General features: G+C 50.1%; 3 protein-coding genes across 3 annotated transcripts; 1 reads left to right on the top strand and 2 right to left on the bottom strand.

Moving 5' to 3' along the window:
* Positions 1–5486: 5486 nt before the first annotated feature.
* On the bottom strand, positions 5487–6523 carry N7532_004805 (uncharacterized protein; the record flags this gene model as incomplete). The annotated part of the gene is made up of 2 exons (XM_056617299.1): positions 5487–5533; positions 5590–6523. The coding sequence occupies 2 exons, from the start codon at positions 6521–6523 to the stop codon at positions 5487–5489; spliced, it is 981 nt and encodes a 326-aa protein (XP_056477656.1).
* A 2293-nt stretch (positions 6524–8816) lies between these two features.
* On the bottom strand, positions 8817–10159 carry N7532_004804 (methionine adenosyltransferase; the record flags this gene model as incomplete). Its single annotated transcript, XM_056617298.1, has 4 exons — positions 8817–9137; positions 9193–9330; positions 9389–9671; positions 9726–10159. The coding sequence occupies 4 exons, from the start codon at positions 10157–10159 to the stop codon at positions 8817–8819; spliced, it is 1176 nt and encodes a 391-aa protein (XP_056477655.1).
* Positions 10160–11346: 1187 nt separating this feature from the next.
* On the top strand, positions 11347–12521 carry N7532_004803 (zinc-binding alcohol dehydrogenase family protein; the record flags this gene model as incomplete). Its single annotated transcript, XM_056617297.1, has 3 exons — positions 11347–11642; positions 11702–12264; positions 12313–12521. The coding sequence occupies 3 exons, from the start codon at positions 11347–11349 to the stop codon at positions 12519–12521; spliced, it is 1068 nt and encodes a 355-aa protein (XP_056477654.1).
* Positions 12522–15168: the final 2647 nt, after the last annotated feature.

Genomic DNA, 15168 nt, shown 5'->3' with positions numbered 1-15168 from the left:
CCTGAAATTTGCAATCGCAAAAGCCAATTTGGTCGCTAACCTGAATGGGGTGGTGGCCGGCGATGGTCGTGGTGACTGGTCGCGACCGGCGGGTGGCGGTTACCCCATCAAAACATCGCCCACATTTTCACGATCGCAAAACCACCCTCAACATGCTCCGATCGCGCTCAACTTCAATTATGTTATGAACATAACTCCAACATAAAACATACTGATTTTTGGGATCCCTGCGACCCTATTTATATGCGCGACCGGGGCTTTGAACGTTCTGCGCGACCCAGTGCCACTCGAATTTTTCCCCTCCTAAAAACCCTAATTTTAGCTCGACTCGGGCCCATTCGAGCAACCCTGATGGCCGAGGCTGCTCTCCAATGGCCTCCAGCTGGTCTACCCCCTGTGCGTTGCGTTGCGTTGCGTTGCGGTTCGGGCGGTTGAAAAGCGTGGATTGGATTGTATAGATTGAAGTCGGTTTGGATATGGCGCTAAATCAACTTTATCTCCGGGGTGCGGGAACTAGGCCTGACCGGGTTAGCGTGGTTCCCGGTCACCAACCTTCGACAGAATTGGGGCTATGAGGATGTCTGTCAGCTTTATCTTCAGATCTATCACATTAAGGATACATTTGTTCCAATGGCCTTGGTGTGTTAGTCATCATGCAAAAGAGTTTCGTTTTGAGTATTTAACGCGAAACGGGCTTAATTTGAGGACAAACATGGGGTTCCGTGATTAAGTAATCCAGTTCAACGAACTCGCCCAAGCCCAACTTCAACGCATTATACTACATGAACCACACAAGGAATCAAAATTGTGATAAAACGATCAAAGTATACGGTATTAATTGTACTAGAATCCCAAGAATTAGCCTCGAAGGATGTGGTGGTGATGCAAGGTCAGGTCGGCTTCTACCGCATGGTTTCCTAGCTCTAACTAGCCATCTACCTCGCAGTTCTATATTAGTAGCTTTCATCATCACTATAGTCAATAGTGATATACTCTTTTCGGCGTTTCTGTGCAGATAGCACCTTTTCTTTATCGCTGAGCTGACCATAACGCCTTTTCTGACCTCTTGGAGCGTCGAAACCCAGCAGTTTATGCCATTCAGAACTGATTGCCCGAAACCGGATCCGCTTCGCCTCAATAACTCCGGGCGCCTCCTTCAAGCCACGTGCATAAGTAGTTCCGGCCATCCAGGACCCATGCGCGGCCTGTTCATCCACAATCGGGTCATCTGGCCCATAGTCGCGCTTGAATCCACCACATTTCAGGTGGACGCGAGAAATACCGATCGCTGCATGGCGCCAGTTAAGCACATGCAGCTTGGTCTGCAGATGGGCCTCCCCTTGTGATCTCAACACCGCTCCAAGACGTTTCGCATCCCAATGCCCCCTCCCCTTCGGCCAGAAATACGGCGACCGCATCCGGGTATTGCTTTGGCAGGCAAACATAGCGGCTTGCTCTGCGAATGGTTGGATCAGCCAAAGATAGTACACCACAAGCTCGCTCACCACTCGTGGCAGGTATCGGTGGATGATCTTCATGGAGTTGGTGACGCTCTTGGATTTATGGTAGCTAGTGACAATGCAGACCAGTCCATGTTCCACGAAGACGTTGCGATGTCTCCCTTCCGGGGTGTTGCAATACCGAATCGAGATCAGTTCAGTGGCACGCGCGGGTTGGCCGGAAGTCATGTGGACCAGCAGTAGCAGCCGTTGTAAGAACTCATCGACCCAGTTAAGATATTCCAGGAGGAGAGCTTTATTCCACTTCACAGCCGGACGAACTTCAGTCCTGGTGGCTGGGCCGACCTCAACAAAGTCCTTGCGAAGGGCCTCGGTGGCCATAATGCGGTCCAGCATCCATCTGTCACCACGCGTGGAGAGAAGCTGGCGGTTTTTCCTATGCTTCAGGAAGTTCCACCCACGCTGGTTGTTGACTGGATCATCAGTGAGCTGGTGCAGGGGCAGCTCTGGGATCGTACCAGCGCGTGCTTCACCTTCATTAAGCAGGAAGAGTCTCTCAAGCTCATATTGGGCAAGCTCCACTTGCGTGCGGATAAAGGCGGCCAGGGAATCCATAGTAAGCTGGAGATCCCGGTAGTGGAGTGACTGCTGATCACCACTCCAGATGAGAAATCCAAGGCTGGTGGATGTATTCTGCACTTTCTTGCCATAGGTGCGGAGACGGGCGATCCAGCTGAATGGATATCGGACGCCATACATCAGGAAACGTTCTTGCATCTCTTCAAGCGCATCGCCAGGGTGCTTGACCTCGTTCCGATCGGCCAGATCGACTGCCTGCTGGGTGACGAGCATCTGGGAGATCTTCACCAAGGCGGACAGGTATGTGGTATAGCTGCCAGGCTCGAAGTAAGTCTGGTTCTTGCTATCAACACCTAGCGCTGCCATGAAGGCAACCACAGGGCTCTCAAAGAAATCGCCACGGATCTCATGGTCTAGGAGCGCGAGAGACAGGTCCAGGCAGGCTTGGTCAAGATCCTTCATGGCCTGGCTGGTGGGTGTCTGAGTCTGGTCGCGGGGCGGGAGACCTGGATCGACGTTGGCGTCCTGCATAGAACCGGGGTCCCTCGCATGAAACAGCCGCTGGAGGGAGCCTTGGATGTCGTCAATGGCGCTGAGCTGGGAGGTGGTGAACTGGTGGCGAAGCTGGAGCTGCTGGTCGGGCTGACTCGTGCGATACGCAAAACTCAGGAGACGGACCCAGGTCCGGCAGTAGCCATGATACGTCTTGGGCCGGAGCTTGATCTGGATGGGGCGCTGCCAGATACCGGGTTTCTGGACAAAGCTGTTGATGCGCACTTGGTCAAACTCGTTGATACGATGAGAGACGATCGACTCAAATGCCCGATCGATGAGTCTTTTCACGCTCAGGCCAATCGCGACCAAGGTTGGCTCGGTCATGGGGTCCGGGTGGGAGGCAAGTTGGGCGATGTCCCGGAACGCATGCCCTCGAACATACTCAGGCCATCGGGTGAGCTCCAGCCACGGGGACGTGTCGGTGGCATTCTCGTCCGTTGGCGCCATCTGGTCTTCTGCATCCGCGATCCCATCAGATCGGAGGAGCGCCAAGTCCACCTGGGATCGGATATATGCAGCTTCATCGAGTTCCGGGGCCGGGGCCTTGGGGTCCGCCAGCTCCGCCGGATTGGGCGTGACAGCGAAGTAGACACTATGCGGCCCATATGGATGCAATCGCTGGCAGTACACCGGCTCCAGGGCCCGGAGTCGGAGTATATCGTCATCTGGGTCGACTGGTGGCCTCCCCCGGGGGTAGACAGCATCGCGATGCTTATCTCCACGATGTTTGCCCATAGTGCTTCGGGTGCGGCACGCGTATCGACAGCCGTCGGCGGGACAGCGGTAGCCACGATGGACCGTTAATCCAGGAATTGGCCGGGAGTCAGGGGGTGGTGGGGTGAATGGCTCCGTGTCAGGGTTCCATGGGTTCGCCTTCATGGCTTCAGCATGAATAGCTGCCCGTTGGTCGCCAGTGCGGGCCATAGGGTGTTGTCGGTGCTTTGCGCCTAGGTGGGCAATCATGGTTTTGACATCCACCACATATTGACAGGTCTTGCAGATCCATAACCGATATGTGGCATTATATGTGAAGAATACCCCGATGGCGTCCATGGTGAGAGCGCTAGTGGAGAAGGCAGCGGTGAGTGAGGTCGATATAGAAAAACACAAGGTGTAGATTCAAAGAACTTGATCTAGGGAGGCAGGGAATAGGGGTTGAACGGCACTGGGGCCGATGTGATAGGTCATCCCGGAGAGTACCTCGGGATCTGACACGCGGGTGCGGGACTGCCGGAGGTCTGGCTGACCGATCTAGATATTCCAGCGCAATGCAACAAATAGCGACATCGAGAGATCAATAGTTGGGGAATCAAATCAGATATGGCCTCGGAATTATCAGGAACACGTCGATCTGGGCAGATCACATATGAGCCCAATGCACCCGGCAAACTGGGCTTGACAGTGTAAAGATATATATTGTAGTGGGGAGACCCCCTCCCCCTACTACATGGGTGCCATCCAGACTATGTGACATAGCCGGCAGTATACGGTGGCCGGATAGCCAGTTCTCGAATACACCTTCTTACACCTCCCCGACCTGACCCCTACATACGCGTGTGTTTTGTGGTGGTCTTTCTGCTGAATCGACCCGCACGTCCCAGCGCGTGCTGCCATCGAGCGTTCCCCTCTTCAATACATATACTGTAAAGACGGGGATACACATCTATACTCTAAATGTGATAATTCGGTGTGGTGAAGCTTAGGTCTGGTACGATCGTGCGACCGGAGTGTGGATGATTCTCCAACTGCATCATATAGCAATCCTTGGCCGAATGAATCGTGAATAGTCTATGGCTGTGCCCGGCAGGGTCGCTGCGGTCGGCGGTTGCGGATTTCGCGAATTTGATGGGGGCTATGATGCTCTTAAAATATGGGATATCAATCAATCCTCTGGCAATTAACCTCTGACATCTCGACGAAAAACTAGTCCTGTGAACTAAACCTGATGGGGGTGATTTTCGGAGTACGGCGGATGGACCACGGTCGGCGGGTGATGCGCGCTCCTGCAAAAACATCGGGCGTTTTCGAACCCCAGAAACCAAGCTTATATCAATATGGATTGGCCTCAAATTTGATCTGACTATCAAACCGAATTGCTTTTACAACATATTCAAATTTGGGGTATCTTTGTCAGCAAAAATGTCAACACAATGGGCCCCGAAACCCATTTTACGACGGCAACCCTAAAACCCTAGAAACCCTACGGCACATTGAATTTACGCCCATGGGGTGGGGTCCCGCTGCGGTCGGCGGTCGCGGACTGCGCGAATCTGATGGGGCGCGGGCCCTCCGGGCACGCACCGAGGGCGCCGGGAGCACGCACGGGGGACCAATCAGAGGGCGAAGAAGTCGAGCGGGCCCCGGGTGGAACACCCTCTAGAGTATAGGGACTGGCCCCGATAGCTAAGGGTGCTACCATCATCGGACCAGTCTACATGCCCCGGCAATATCGGAGTCTGACGGACTTTGATCTTCTTGCCATAGGTCCGCAGCCGGAGTGCCCAGCCCATTGGGGTAGCGCATCCATGGATCAGGAATCGCTGCCGCATCTCATCTAAGATGCTCGATGGTTCATCCACTGTGCCCTCGTCCACGGCCAGGACGGCTCTTTGGATCACGAGTAGCTGTCCGATCTTGATGAATCCTGAAAGAATCGGGGTATATTGATGGGCGTCACGAAAGGTCTCCTTCCCTTCGTCAATTCCCAGGATCGCGAAGAAACCTACGACCACACTCTCAAACGGATCTCTCCGCAGGATATGATCGAGAAGAGCAATGCAGAGCAGAAGGCAGGTGCGGTTCAGTGTCACCGAAGCGTCTCGGATGGCATCTTCAAGTGGTGGTCCAGAAGTCTGGATGATAGAAAGGGCGGCGGCGGCAGAAGTTGTAAGCCTACGCACCTGTTGACTTGCTTCTACCATTCGTTGGATAAGGTCCTTCTGGTCCGCAGTCAAGATGTGGGAGAGTCGGATTGGCTGACTTGGTTGGGCCACACGATACACAAAACAGAGAAGGCGCTTCCAGATGCGCCGATATCGCTGGTCAGTGGAGGGCTTAAGATGAAAGAAGACCGGTCGATGGCTCGGTCGTCGGTAGGCATCGTCAACGAAGCTGTTAATCCGGGCTTGGTCGAACACATTGATCCGGTGGTTAGTCACGGATTCGAGAGCCTGGTCGACAACGGTGTCTAGGCTTCTTATCCATAGCTGCAAGATAGGTTCTCGTACAGGATCAGGCATATATGCGAGTGCAGTGAGTTCCGTGAAAGTATAGCCGTGGATGTAGTCACGCCATCGAGTCTTTTCTAGCCAAGGACTGTATTCACTGTAGTCACGATCTGTCGTGATGACTTGGTTGTATTCTTTCTCCTTCTGCTCACATTGCCGGATCTGCTCGTAGATCTGGGCGCGAATAGGATCGACTAGGTCTGCTGTAGTAGGTTCAAGAAGCGGAGCGACCCGAAAGAATCGACTTTGGGGGCCCGAGGGGAAGAAGCGCTGGCAATAGACCTTTTCCCAGAGATCTGAGCCCGCCTGGGGCTGCGTCAATGCAATCGTGGGTTTAGTCTTCCGAGGTCGACCTTGCCGTCGTGGGGTGAGCTGATGGGTCCGGACATGTTTTTGCATCCAACCCTCGGAGCGAGTCACAAATTGACATTGCGTGCATCCGATCCCCTCCTCTACTGGCAGGCCAGGCAAGGCTAAGGAGGAAGGGGATGGAATCTGGATCTGCTGTTGAGAAGGATCGGCTAATGTGAATTCCTGCAGTTGTTTCTTGAGCACGGAGATTGCCATGGTCGAGTCCAGGCCTAGCCACTCTTTACGATGGCCTTTTAGGTGGGTATCAAGGTAAGCAGGTGGGACAGCATGCCCACAGGGGATGCACACCAGCACCTGGTATTCCGGGAGATAGCGAAAATGCTCCATCATGGCCGCTGTTAGGGTGGCCGCTGGTAGGGTGGACGCGTTCAGCAAGTGACTGCGGTTTAGGGGGATGACGCGATTTATTTGGCCAAGAGTAGGAGACCGGAGAGGAGGAGAAGGCAGATAATGAGGTGGTCCAGGCGTTGATAGGTCATTTTTCTATCGGGATCCTCATAAACAACCTCGATTGATCGGTTGATCATCCTTAACAAACTTTACTAGGACGCGCTCGTCCCTGACCTACGCGTCGCGTGCGTGGCGATTCCCGGCAGAGTCAGTGGAAATTACTGGGGTGGGGCCGCCACACACGGAGGGGACCAATAGGTGTGCAGAGAAGTCGGAGGGAGCCCTCGCTCCTTTAAGGCATTATGGATTAAGGACCTGTGGCTAGTAATGTCATGTTAAACTTGGCTCCTCAGCGGTCGATCGCACGTGGGGATGAGAAGCGCTGGATTCACCCCTGCAAGGCATGGTCAACAGGGCGGATGGAAATAGGGGCTGCAATGAATAAGTTCGCGGCACTAATTGAGGACACAAGATTCGATAGGTCAGAAAATGCATCTCTGATCAAAGAGTAAGAAAGTTACACTAATGACCAAAAGAGGTTTAACTTGGCACTATTCCAAAATAGGTTTAGCTGTCGCCGAAAATCGATCACTGTCGCCGAAATTATGAACCTCAAAAAGTCACCAACTTCTCTACCTTCTTTTGGCTCAACCAGAGATGTTGGAGGAGTTTCAAGTGTGGATTCTGATTAAGCAGATCTTCTTTAACCTCTATCTACGAGACCAAATCCCTGCGACCCTGGGGTGGCTCTGGTCCTGGTCATGAATTACCCGTTAGAAAAAACCCTTCTCAGGGATGATTTGCAGATAAAAGAAACTTGTGTTAATTCCCGCGTCGACGTTGAAGTACGTTTCTTTTATACCCCTTCCTTTCTGACAATTGAATCCGTATGCCTTTATTCTGACATTTCGTCACAGCTCTCACAGAATCAGTTTGACGCCCTTGTCTCCTTCGCGTACAATACAGGCTGTAACAGCCTCCAAAATGTCACATCGAAAATCAATGTGGGTGATTTTGATGGTGCTACTAGTAAAATGAAGGAGTATATTAAGGGCGGAGGCGTTGTGATCCCAGCTTTGGTGAAGAGGCGAGCTATTGAAGTTAATCTGTTCAACTCCTGATTTTGGGTCAGGCAATGGACGCTTTGAGCTTAGATTGAGGAGTTATAAGCCAGTGTTCAAATTATGCACGATCTACTTATCTTTCACTTAATTCCTATAGGTTAGTTTCCTATAAGAATTGCCATTTTAGCACGAACCCCTTCTGGTGATAGGCGTAAAAAGAATATTGAATGTGAGAAGCAGTATTTTCATGAAAAGGAACCAGGGGCATTACTTGATTCACTTCATACCAATATTCTGTTCTAATAAATAGAATTGCCAGATAATTCCTATGATTACTCTATCATACATTAACACGCATTCCACACCGTGTCCTTCACAACTAAGGGTTCGGATTAGAATAGTGTTGTGATACTGTTTATGCGTTCTCTGGCCCAACTTTGTACCCTAATAAATAGCTGCAATTGACGCACGTCTGTGCTTATTCTTGATAGTTATTCTACTAGAACACGCAGGGGTATATTCAACACTAGACACCTGACAACCGCTGGTGGGGTGACGTCAGGATAAACCTTTGGCGATGGACTACTTCAATTAGTTTCGTGATTTGTCATACTAGTTTCGAACTGCTATGTTTTATCAAGTTTGAAAGATGAAAAGCATATTCTTGCTGGTGGTGATGACGTTTGGATTACAGCTCCCAAGCTAAGTGAGGTCGGGGTAATTCGCGATACCATGAAATCTTTTAATACCAATCAGCTACATGCAAGGGGAGTATGACATGGTAGATGAGCAAGCGCGGATGGCGAACCACGGACGAATTCAGCAAAAGGTTGCGGGCTCGGATGATCGACATGCGTCATGTGGCGTACCCAAAATTGGCGGGGTTCATTTCACTTCGGACGCTAAAACTTATGTTAGTTATAGGCATTATGGATTAAGAGTATTTCATCTTTCCTGCCACCAATTTTCAATAATATGTAAAAAGAGAAATGGCTTTAGAGTCTGGCGGATGCGGGCTTTCTAATCATGCTAAACTAATCTCCATCCGCGCGTTGTGGTGTTGTGGTCACCTGCCACAATTTGCCTGTTGGATATGAGAATCAAAAATGAATGCATTAATGCCTAAACACACGTTTATCATTTTAAAAAAGCTGTGAAAGACCCTGGGGCTACAGAACGAGATCCTTGGGCTTCTCCCATGGGAACAGTGAGTTGGTAAAGTGTCCGTTCTTCGACGTCTGGTAGTAAATAGGGTTCATCAACCCCAGTTTTTTCGCAATGGAAGCAGGTCGCATGTCAAAGTTTTCAGACACAATCTTTTCCAATTGCAAATCAGTCGTCTTGCCTGTTCCGTAGGTCTCGACGAAGATACTCAAGGGTTCAGCAATGCCGATTGAGTATGACAGCTGGATAAGACATCGGTCTGCGAGACCGGCATTGACAATTGATTTCGCAATCCATCGTGCCATGTATGCCGCGGAGCGATCAACCTGTAAGAACAGTGAGCATCTGCCTGATACGGAATTGAAGAACAATAAGTCATACCTGGCGATAATCTTTGCCAGAAAAGGCACCACCGCCATGGGCGCCCCATCCACCGTACGTGTCGACTACGATCTTTCGACCGGTGACACCGGCAAACTTCCCTGACGGAGTCACTCCCAAGTCTCCAGTGGGTTGGATCTATTATTTCCAGATTAGCATTCGGAGGGTGAAGCATCTCCCGCCTGGGAAAACGAACGTAGTAAGCGGTCTGGTCATCCAGGTACTGCGCGGGAATGGCCTTGCAGATAACTTTCTCATAGACTGCCAGGCGCAACTCCTCGACCGTCACATCCTGGGTGTGCTGTGCAGTGAGAACAACAGTATGCACCCGTAGCGGGGCGGTTTCGCCATTCTTGCGTCTGATGTACTCAACCGTAACTTGCGTTTTGGTATCTGGTCGCAACCAGGGGAGAGTCCCGTCCAAACGGGCAGTTTTCATTTGCCGGGTTATACGGTGTGACAAGTCGATGGTCAATGGCCTAATGTAGTCAGTAAATTTGCTATGGACATGGTAACTCAATTCTGGAACATACAGTGATTGAGGGGTTTCATTCGTGGCATAACCGAAAATGATGCCCTGGTCACCAGCAGCTTCGGTATCTGTTGGACTGAGAAAGACCGATGGCGCAGCAACCTCGGGAGCAGTTCGTCGCTCCACATAGTCCATCACCTGGCAGGTTTTGTAGTCGAGCTCCTGATCAGGGCAGTCATACCCAATGTCCTTGAGAACCACACGGACAATTGCTTCAATGTCAAGTTGGGCTTGAGTGTCCAGAACACCAAACACGAAGATCAGGCCTGGTCGAGCGGCGGCTTCGATAGCGACTTTGGAGAAATGATCTTGTTGTAAACAGGCGTCGAGGATGGCGTCTGCGATTTGATCACAGACTTTATCAGGGTGTCCTTCACCCACAGACTCGGAGGTGAAGAGAAAGGTAGACTCGGTGGGCTCGGTAGTAAGCAACATGGTGATAGGATATATTGAGGAGCTTTCCAGGTAGTTAGCAAAGGTCTTCGTGGCCGTAAATCAACAAGCGCAGATGTATAGATTAGAAATTGGCTGAATGATCTCCATGGATGGGTGTAGAATTCATCTTATGTAGTTGGAATTTATCGAACTAGATTGTCCATACTGGAAACGGTAACCCCGAAATACACAACTGTCGGGAAATCACAAGTGATTACCCTTGGGAGTGACGGCCGATAGTTCATCCGAATGGCGTACAATATATTGAAGCCACATTAGATGCATGGCGTTCAATGTATCGAACTACTCCTGTTCGTACCCTTTCTCTTGCATATTTTGTTTGCAGTATTTGTTCTATTTTCGGTCTATATATATCTACTTAGTTACATTATTAGTTAATCAGACAACTGATCTCACTCTTCTTCTCCTCCTTCCACACATTCCTGGTGATATGATTTAGTAACAGTCAGTTTGCTTTGTCATCGCATACCAGCGAATGCTGACAACAACGAATTCCAGATCTCGTGGCTGTACTCCGTATTCATCTCCATATCTACAATACAGGCACAGAAAACACAGTAATTTCTGTTATGTGGAGCACTTGAACTCCACTAAACGCAGTGGCTGGTTTTCGGAATTGTGAAACGTCTCAATTGCACCATTGGGAATTGATCTTAAAAAATTATCATGGAGATCTCTGCCTGATTAACTAAAGACTGAATTAAAATCTCGTAATGGATTGTTTTCCAATTAGGGGAGCTGTAAGGAGTACTTTGTCTCCTGCCGATCCAGTAGATCTCATAGTATTTGTCGGGAAATCACACGTGATTACCCTTGGGAGTGACGGCCGATAGTTCATCCGAATGGCGTACAATATATTGAAGCCACATTAGATGCATGGCGTTCAATGTATCGAACTACCCCTGTTCGTACCCCTTTCTCTTGCATATTTTGTTTGCAGTATTTGTTCTATTTTCGGTCTATATATATCTACTTAGTTACACTATTAGTTAATCAGACAGTTCTATCTCTTTGACTGATCTTACTCTTCTTCTCCTCCTTCTACACATTCCTGGTGATATGATTTAGCAACAGTCAGTTTGCTTTGTCATCGCATACCAGCGAATGCTGACAGTATTTTGGTCTTTTTTCTTTCTATCCGTCTGCCTACCTCGATTATTGTCAACATGACAGAAAAACAGTATCACTCGAACAGCCAGCCTCTGAACCAGGCTGCCTGGGCACTCACTCCCAAAGCCAAGCCATTCATCGTGAAAGAAGCACCCTATCCTTCCCCCGAGGCAAATGAGGTAGTGGTGAAAAACTATGCCGTCGCGATCAACCCGTGCGACTATATGCTACAGGATACCGCGTTCCTGGATTATATTCCCTATCCCAATATTTTCGGCGTCGATGTCGCAGGCGAAGTGGTGGAAGTCGGGTCGAACGTCACTGATGTGACAGTTGGTCAGCGAGTGATTGGGTTTGACGTCACGTTGTTCAGGATGTCGCGGATAGGCAACTGACTCGCTTTATAATTAGACATGCCTTTGGAATGGATAGCACCTTCACTCGCCATGGCGGATTCCAGCATTATACGGCTTTGCTCTCAAGCTTAACCTGTCCATTGCCCGCCGATATCTCGTTCGCACAAGGCTCTGTTGTTCCTTGTGCGCTTTCAACTGCCGCGGCCGGACTATACCAGAAGGATGATCTTCATCTACAACATCCCTCTGTGAATCCCAAGCCGACCGGTAAGACTCTTTTGGTCTGGGGCGGCGCGTCCAGCGTGGGAAGTTGTGCCATTCAACTGGCTAAGGCGTCAGGTTATCAGGTCTTGACAACCGCCAGTCCACAGAACCATAAGCAATGTCTGCGTCTTGGAGCGTCCAAGGTGTTTGACTACCGAAGCGAGTCCGCGAAAGACGACATTGTCCGGGCTCTGAGTGGTACGGATTTTGCGGGCGTTTTTGATTCGATCTCCAAGCTGTCAACCGTGCAGATTTGTGTGGATATTGTTCACGCGTTGAAGCAAGACAGGAAGGTCATCACAACAAACCCAGTCCCAGAAGAGGTGTCGCTTCATGGCATTGAGGCTAAAGCTGGTAAGTGCTGCTCACTGGGTTTGATGAACTTGACTGACCTGTGGATAGTGCTGGCAGGGACCATTGTAGAGAATGAAGTCTGCGAAGTTATTTACAGGGGTTTCTTGCCTGAGGCATTGGAGAAGAATATCTTCCAAGCTACACCGGAACCGTTGATTGTTGGCCATGGATTGGGATCAGTTCAGCTTGCATTGGACCGAGTGCGACAGGGCATGAACGCCCAAAAGGCCGTAGTGACATTGGGAGCATCCTCATAAAAGCGACGGTCATATTCAACTTCTTACGCAATATTTACACTCTATGAAACAAGAATTTGTCAAGATTATGATACCTCTAGTCTCTCCAGCTAGCCACTAGCCAAATACGGTTAGATTCCTCTCGTTACAGACACATCTTCCCGCCCCTCTGTCTTATGGTAGACCGTCACCAATACGCACATCTGAGATCCCATTCGGTCTGCCGCATACATACTAGTCCACACTGTCTTAGCTTGCTCTGACAAATGTTCAGGATCTGGTATTGCCATCGCCCAGTTGCCTATAGATAAGTTACTGACAAACTGAGAAGGTGGTCAAATACCACTAGGACCCTTCGGGATTGGCTTATTCATCGTTCACCCAATTTCCACCTAGTATGGTGTCATAACACGCCATAGTTCAACTATAAAGACCCCTGAGATCGCTCAACCGATCGGAGAACCTACAATCAATCATCTTATTCTGTTTGGACATCTTCAGTACTAGCCAGTACATCGATTCCTCATCCTGACAGTTATGAGCCCGGACTGCCTGACTGTATGAGAGAGATATATCACCTACCTGCTCTGTATCTCGCAGTCAACGAATCCCCGAAGCACCTAACACGGTCGGATACCCCTGAACGCTTAGCCACCCCTTGTGAGCTCTTACGTTCAGCACACAGCGAGATCCGCACCGACAAACATCCTTCGGAAACGTTATATGAGGAGAATTCGAGTGTCTGAGCTATATCTTGTGCGAAGATGTCTGATATCGCGAGGGAAGATCTGATGCAGGTCCCGCTTGACCAAAAGCTTCAGTCGGAAGCGCAGTGGAGGGTCTGGATAGGCCATATCAAGTCAGCGGCTGTTGCAGAAGATGTATGGGATTACCTTGATCCTGAGAAGACGGACGAGGAGGTCCTACAAGTGCCCGAGGCTCAGGAAGAGCCCTCACTACCCCGGGATAACCGCCAACGAGAGAGAGATATTATGGAGCTAGATGATGCTGAGCTGAAGAGATACACGTTCGCTGTTCAAGCGTACGATCGTCGTAATCAGCGCCGGCAGAGGTTGTTAAAGACTATGTCACGATTGAATGGCCTTATCACCCGCTCGCTAGCCACAGAACATCACTATCTCATTGTGGGAGAGGACTCACCGCGGAAGAAGCTACTGAAGCTATCTGAAACGTTCAAACCAAAACCTCAGAATCGACAGCAACAACTTCGCCGTGCTTGGAGAGAGATGATCAAACAAAAGCCTTCAGGTGATACAAACCACTGGTTAACTCAGTGGGTTAGCCTATTCGAAGAGGGCAAGATCGCGGGCATACCTGACTGCTCACTTGGAGATCACTTCGCGATACGAGACTTTCTTGACGCTATACAACCAATTGATGATGGCTGGTGCATAACCTGGCGCGAAAAGCTTGCAGATAAGGATAAATCTGTCACATTTGATGAAGTTATAGCTAGCTATCGCAGCCGCCGTGGAGATCTTACAGTCTCTGGAGGACGGAAGCAGCCCAAGATAGCTCTAGCTTCACTGAATGGTGAACCTGAGGCTAAGCCTGCAGAAAAGGCCTATCGCAAGAAATGTCCGTGTGGTAACGCACATCCTCAGCATCACTACTCAAAATGCTTCTATCTTGACGAATCACTTCGACCAGATGGATGGAAGCCAAGAGAGGGAACTGTTCAACGCATTCCTGAATACATAAAGCAGATGAGTCCTCAAGATCAGGAGAAAATCGCCAAAATACAGCAGAAAAACGCTAAATCAGCTCACCTTGCTGGTTCGGCTCAGCCAGAGAATCCGTCCTTAGCGTTCTTCGCTAATGATACTCGAGCTATCGCAGCGTCAGCAGTGGACGATGAGCTTCTCAAAGACAGCTGGATTCTTGATACCGGAGCCACCTGTCATATCTGCAACGACCGCCGACAGTTCTTGACCTATACGCCGCGAAATAGCACCGTTAAAACCGGTCAAACAGTGACGCCGATGATAGGCTATGGGCAGGTCAGGATCACTGGGAGACACCCTCGTACAGGCGCTACAGTGCCTATTACCCTGGATAACGTGTGGTACTCGCCTGGCTTCCACACAAGCTTGATCTCACTCTCTGTGATCGAAGACAAAGGATTCTGCTTCAAATCTGCTGAAAGAGCGATCTTTAAAGGCGAAGAGGCTGTTCTTGAGATAGGGAGATATCATGGTCTCTACACAGTCATATATGATCCGAATCACCGAGCAGCATTTTCGGTACGGCATTCGGAGAAGCCCCATCTCTCAGTAGCCTCAGCGCGGCGCTGGCATCGTCGGTTAGGCCACGCCTTTGACCAGAAGATTGAAAAGCTACCAGAGATGGTTGATGGAGTCAAAATCGATGGGATCTGCGAAGATAACCGTCATGACAACCCTGAGAGATGTGAAGTCTGTCAGCTAACCAAGGCCAAACGTCAGATCTCTCGCAGGACTACTGGAACACCGTACGGCAAGTATGGGCGTATCCACTTTGATCTTGTCCAGATCGACCCAGGTTATAATGGAGATCGCTGGATGACGCACTTCTACCTCGAGGGCGTACGCCTCCATGCAGCCTATACTCATGAGAAGAAGAACGGCTGTCAAGACGCGGTTAGTCAATTTGTGGCCCTAGCCAAGAA

This window comes from Penicillium argentinense (assembly GCF_028826775.1).
Source record: "Penicillium argentinense strain IBT 30761 chromosome Unknown utg000004l_segment0_segment0, whole genome shotgun sequence".
Lineage (NCBI taxonomy): Eukaryota > Fungi > Ascomycota > Eurotiomycetes > Eurotiales > Aspergillaceae > Penicillium > Penicillium argentinense.
This window is presented reverse-complemented; position numbering and strand designations above follow the sequence as displayed.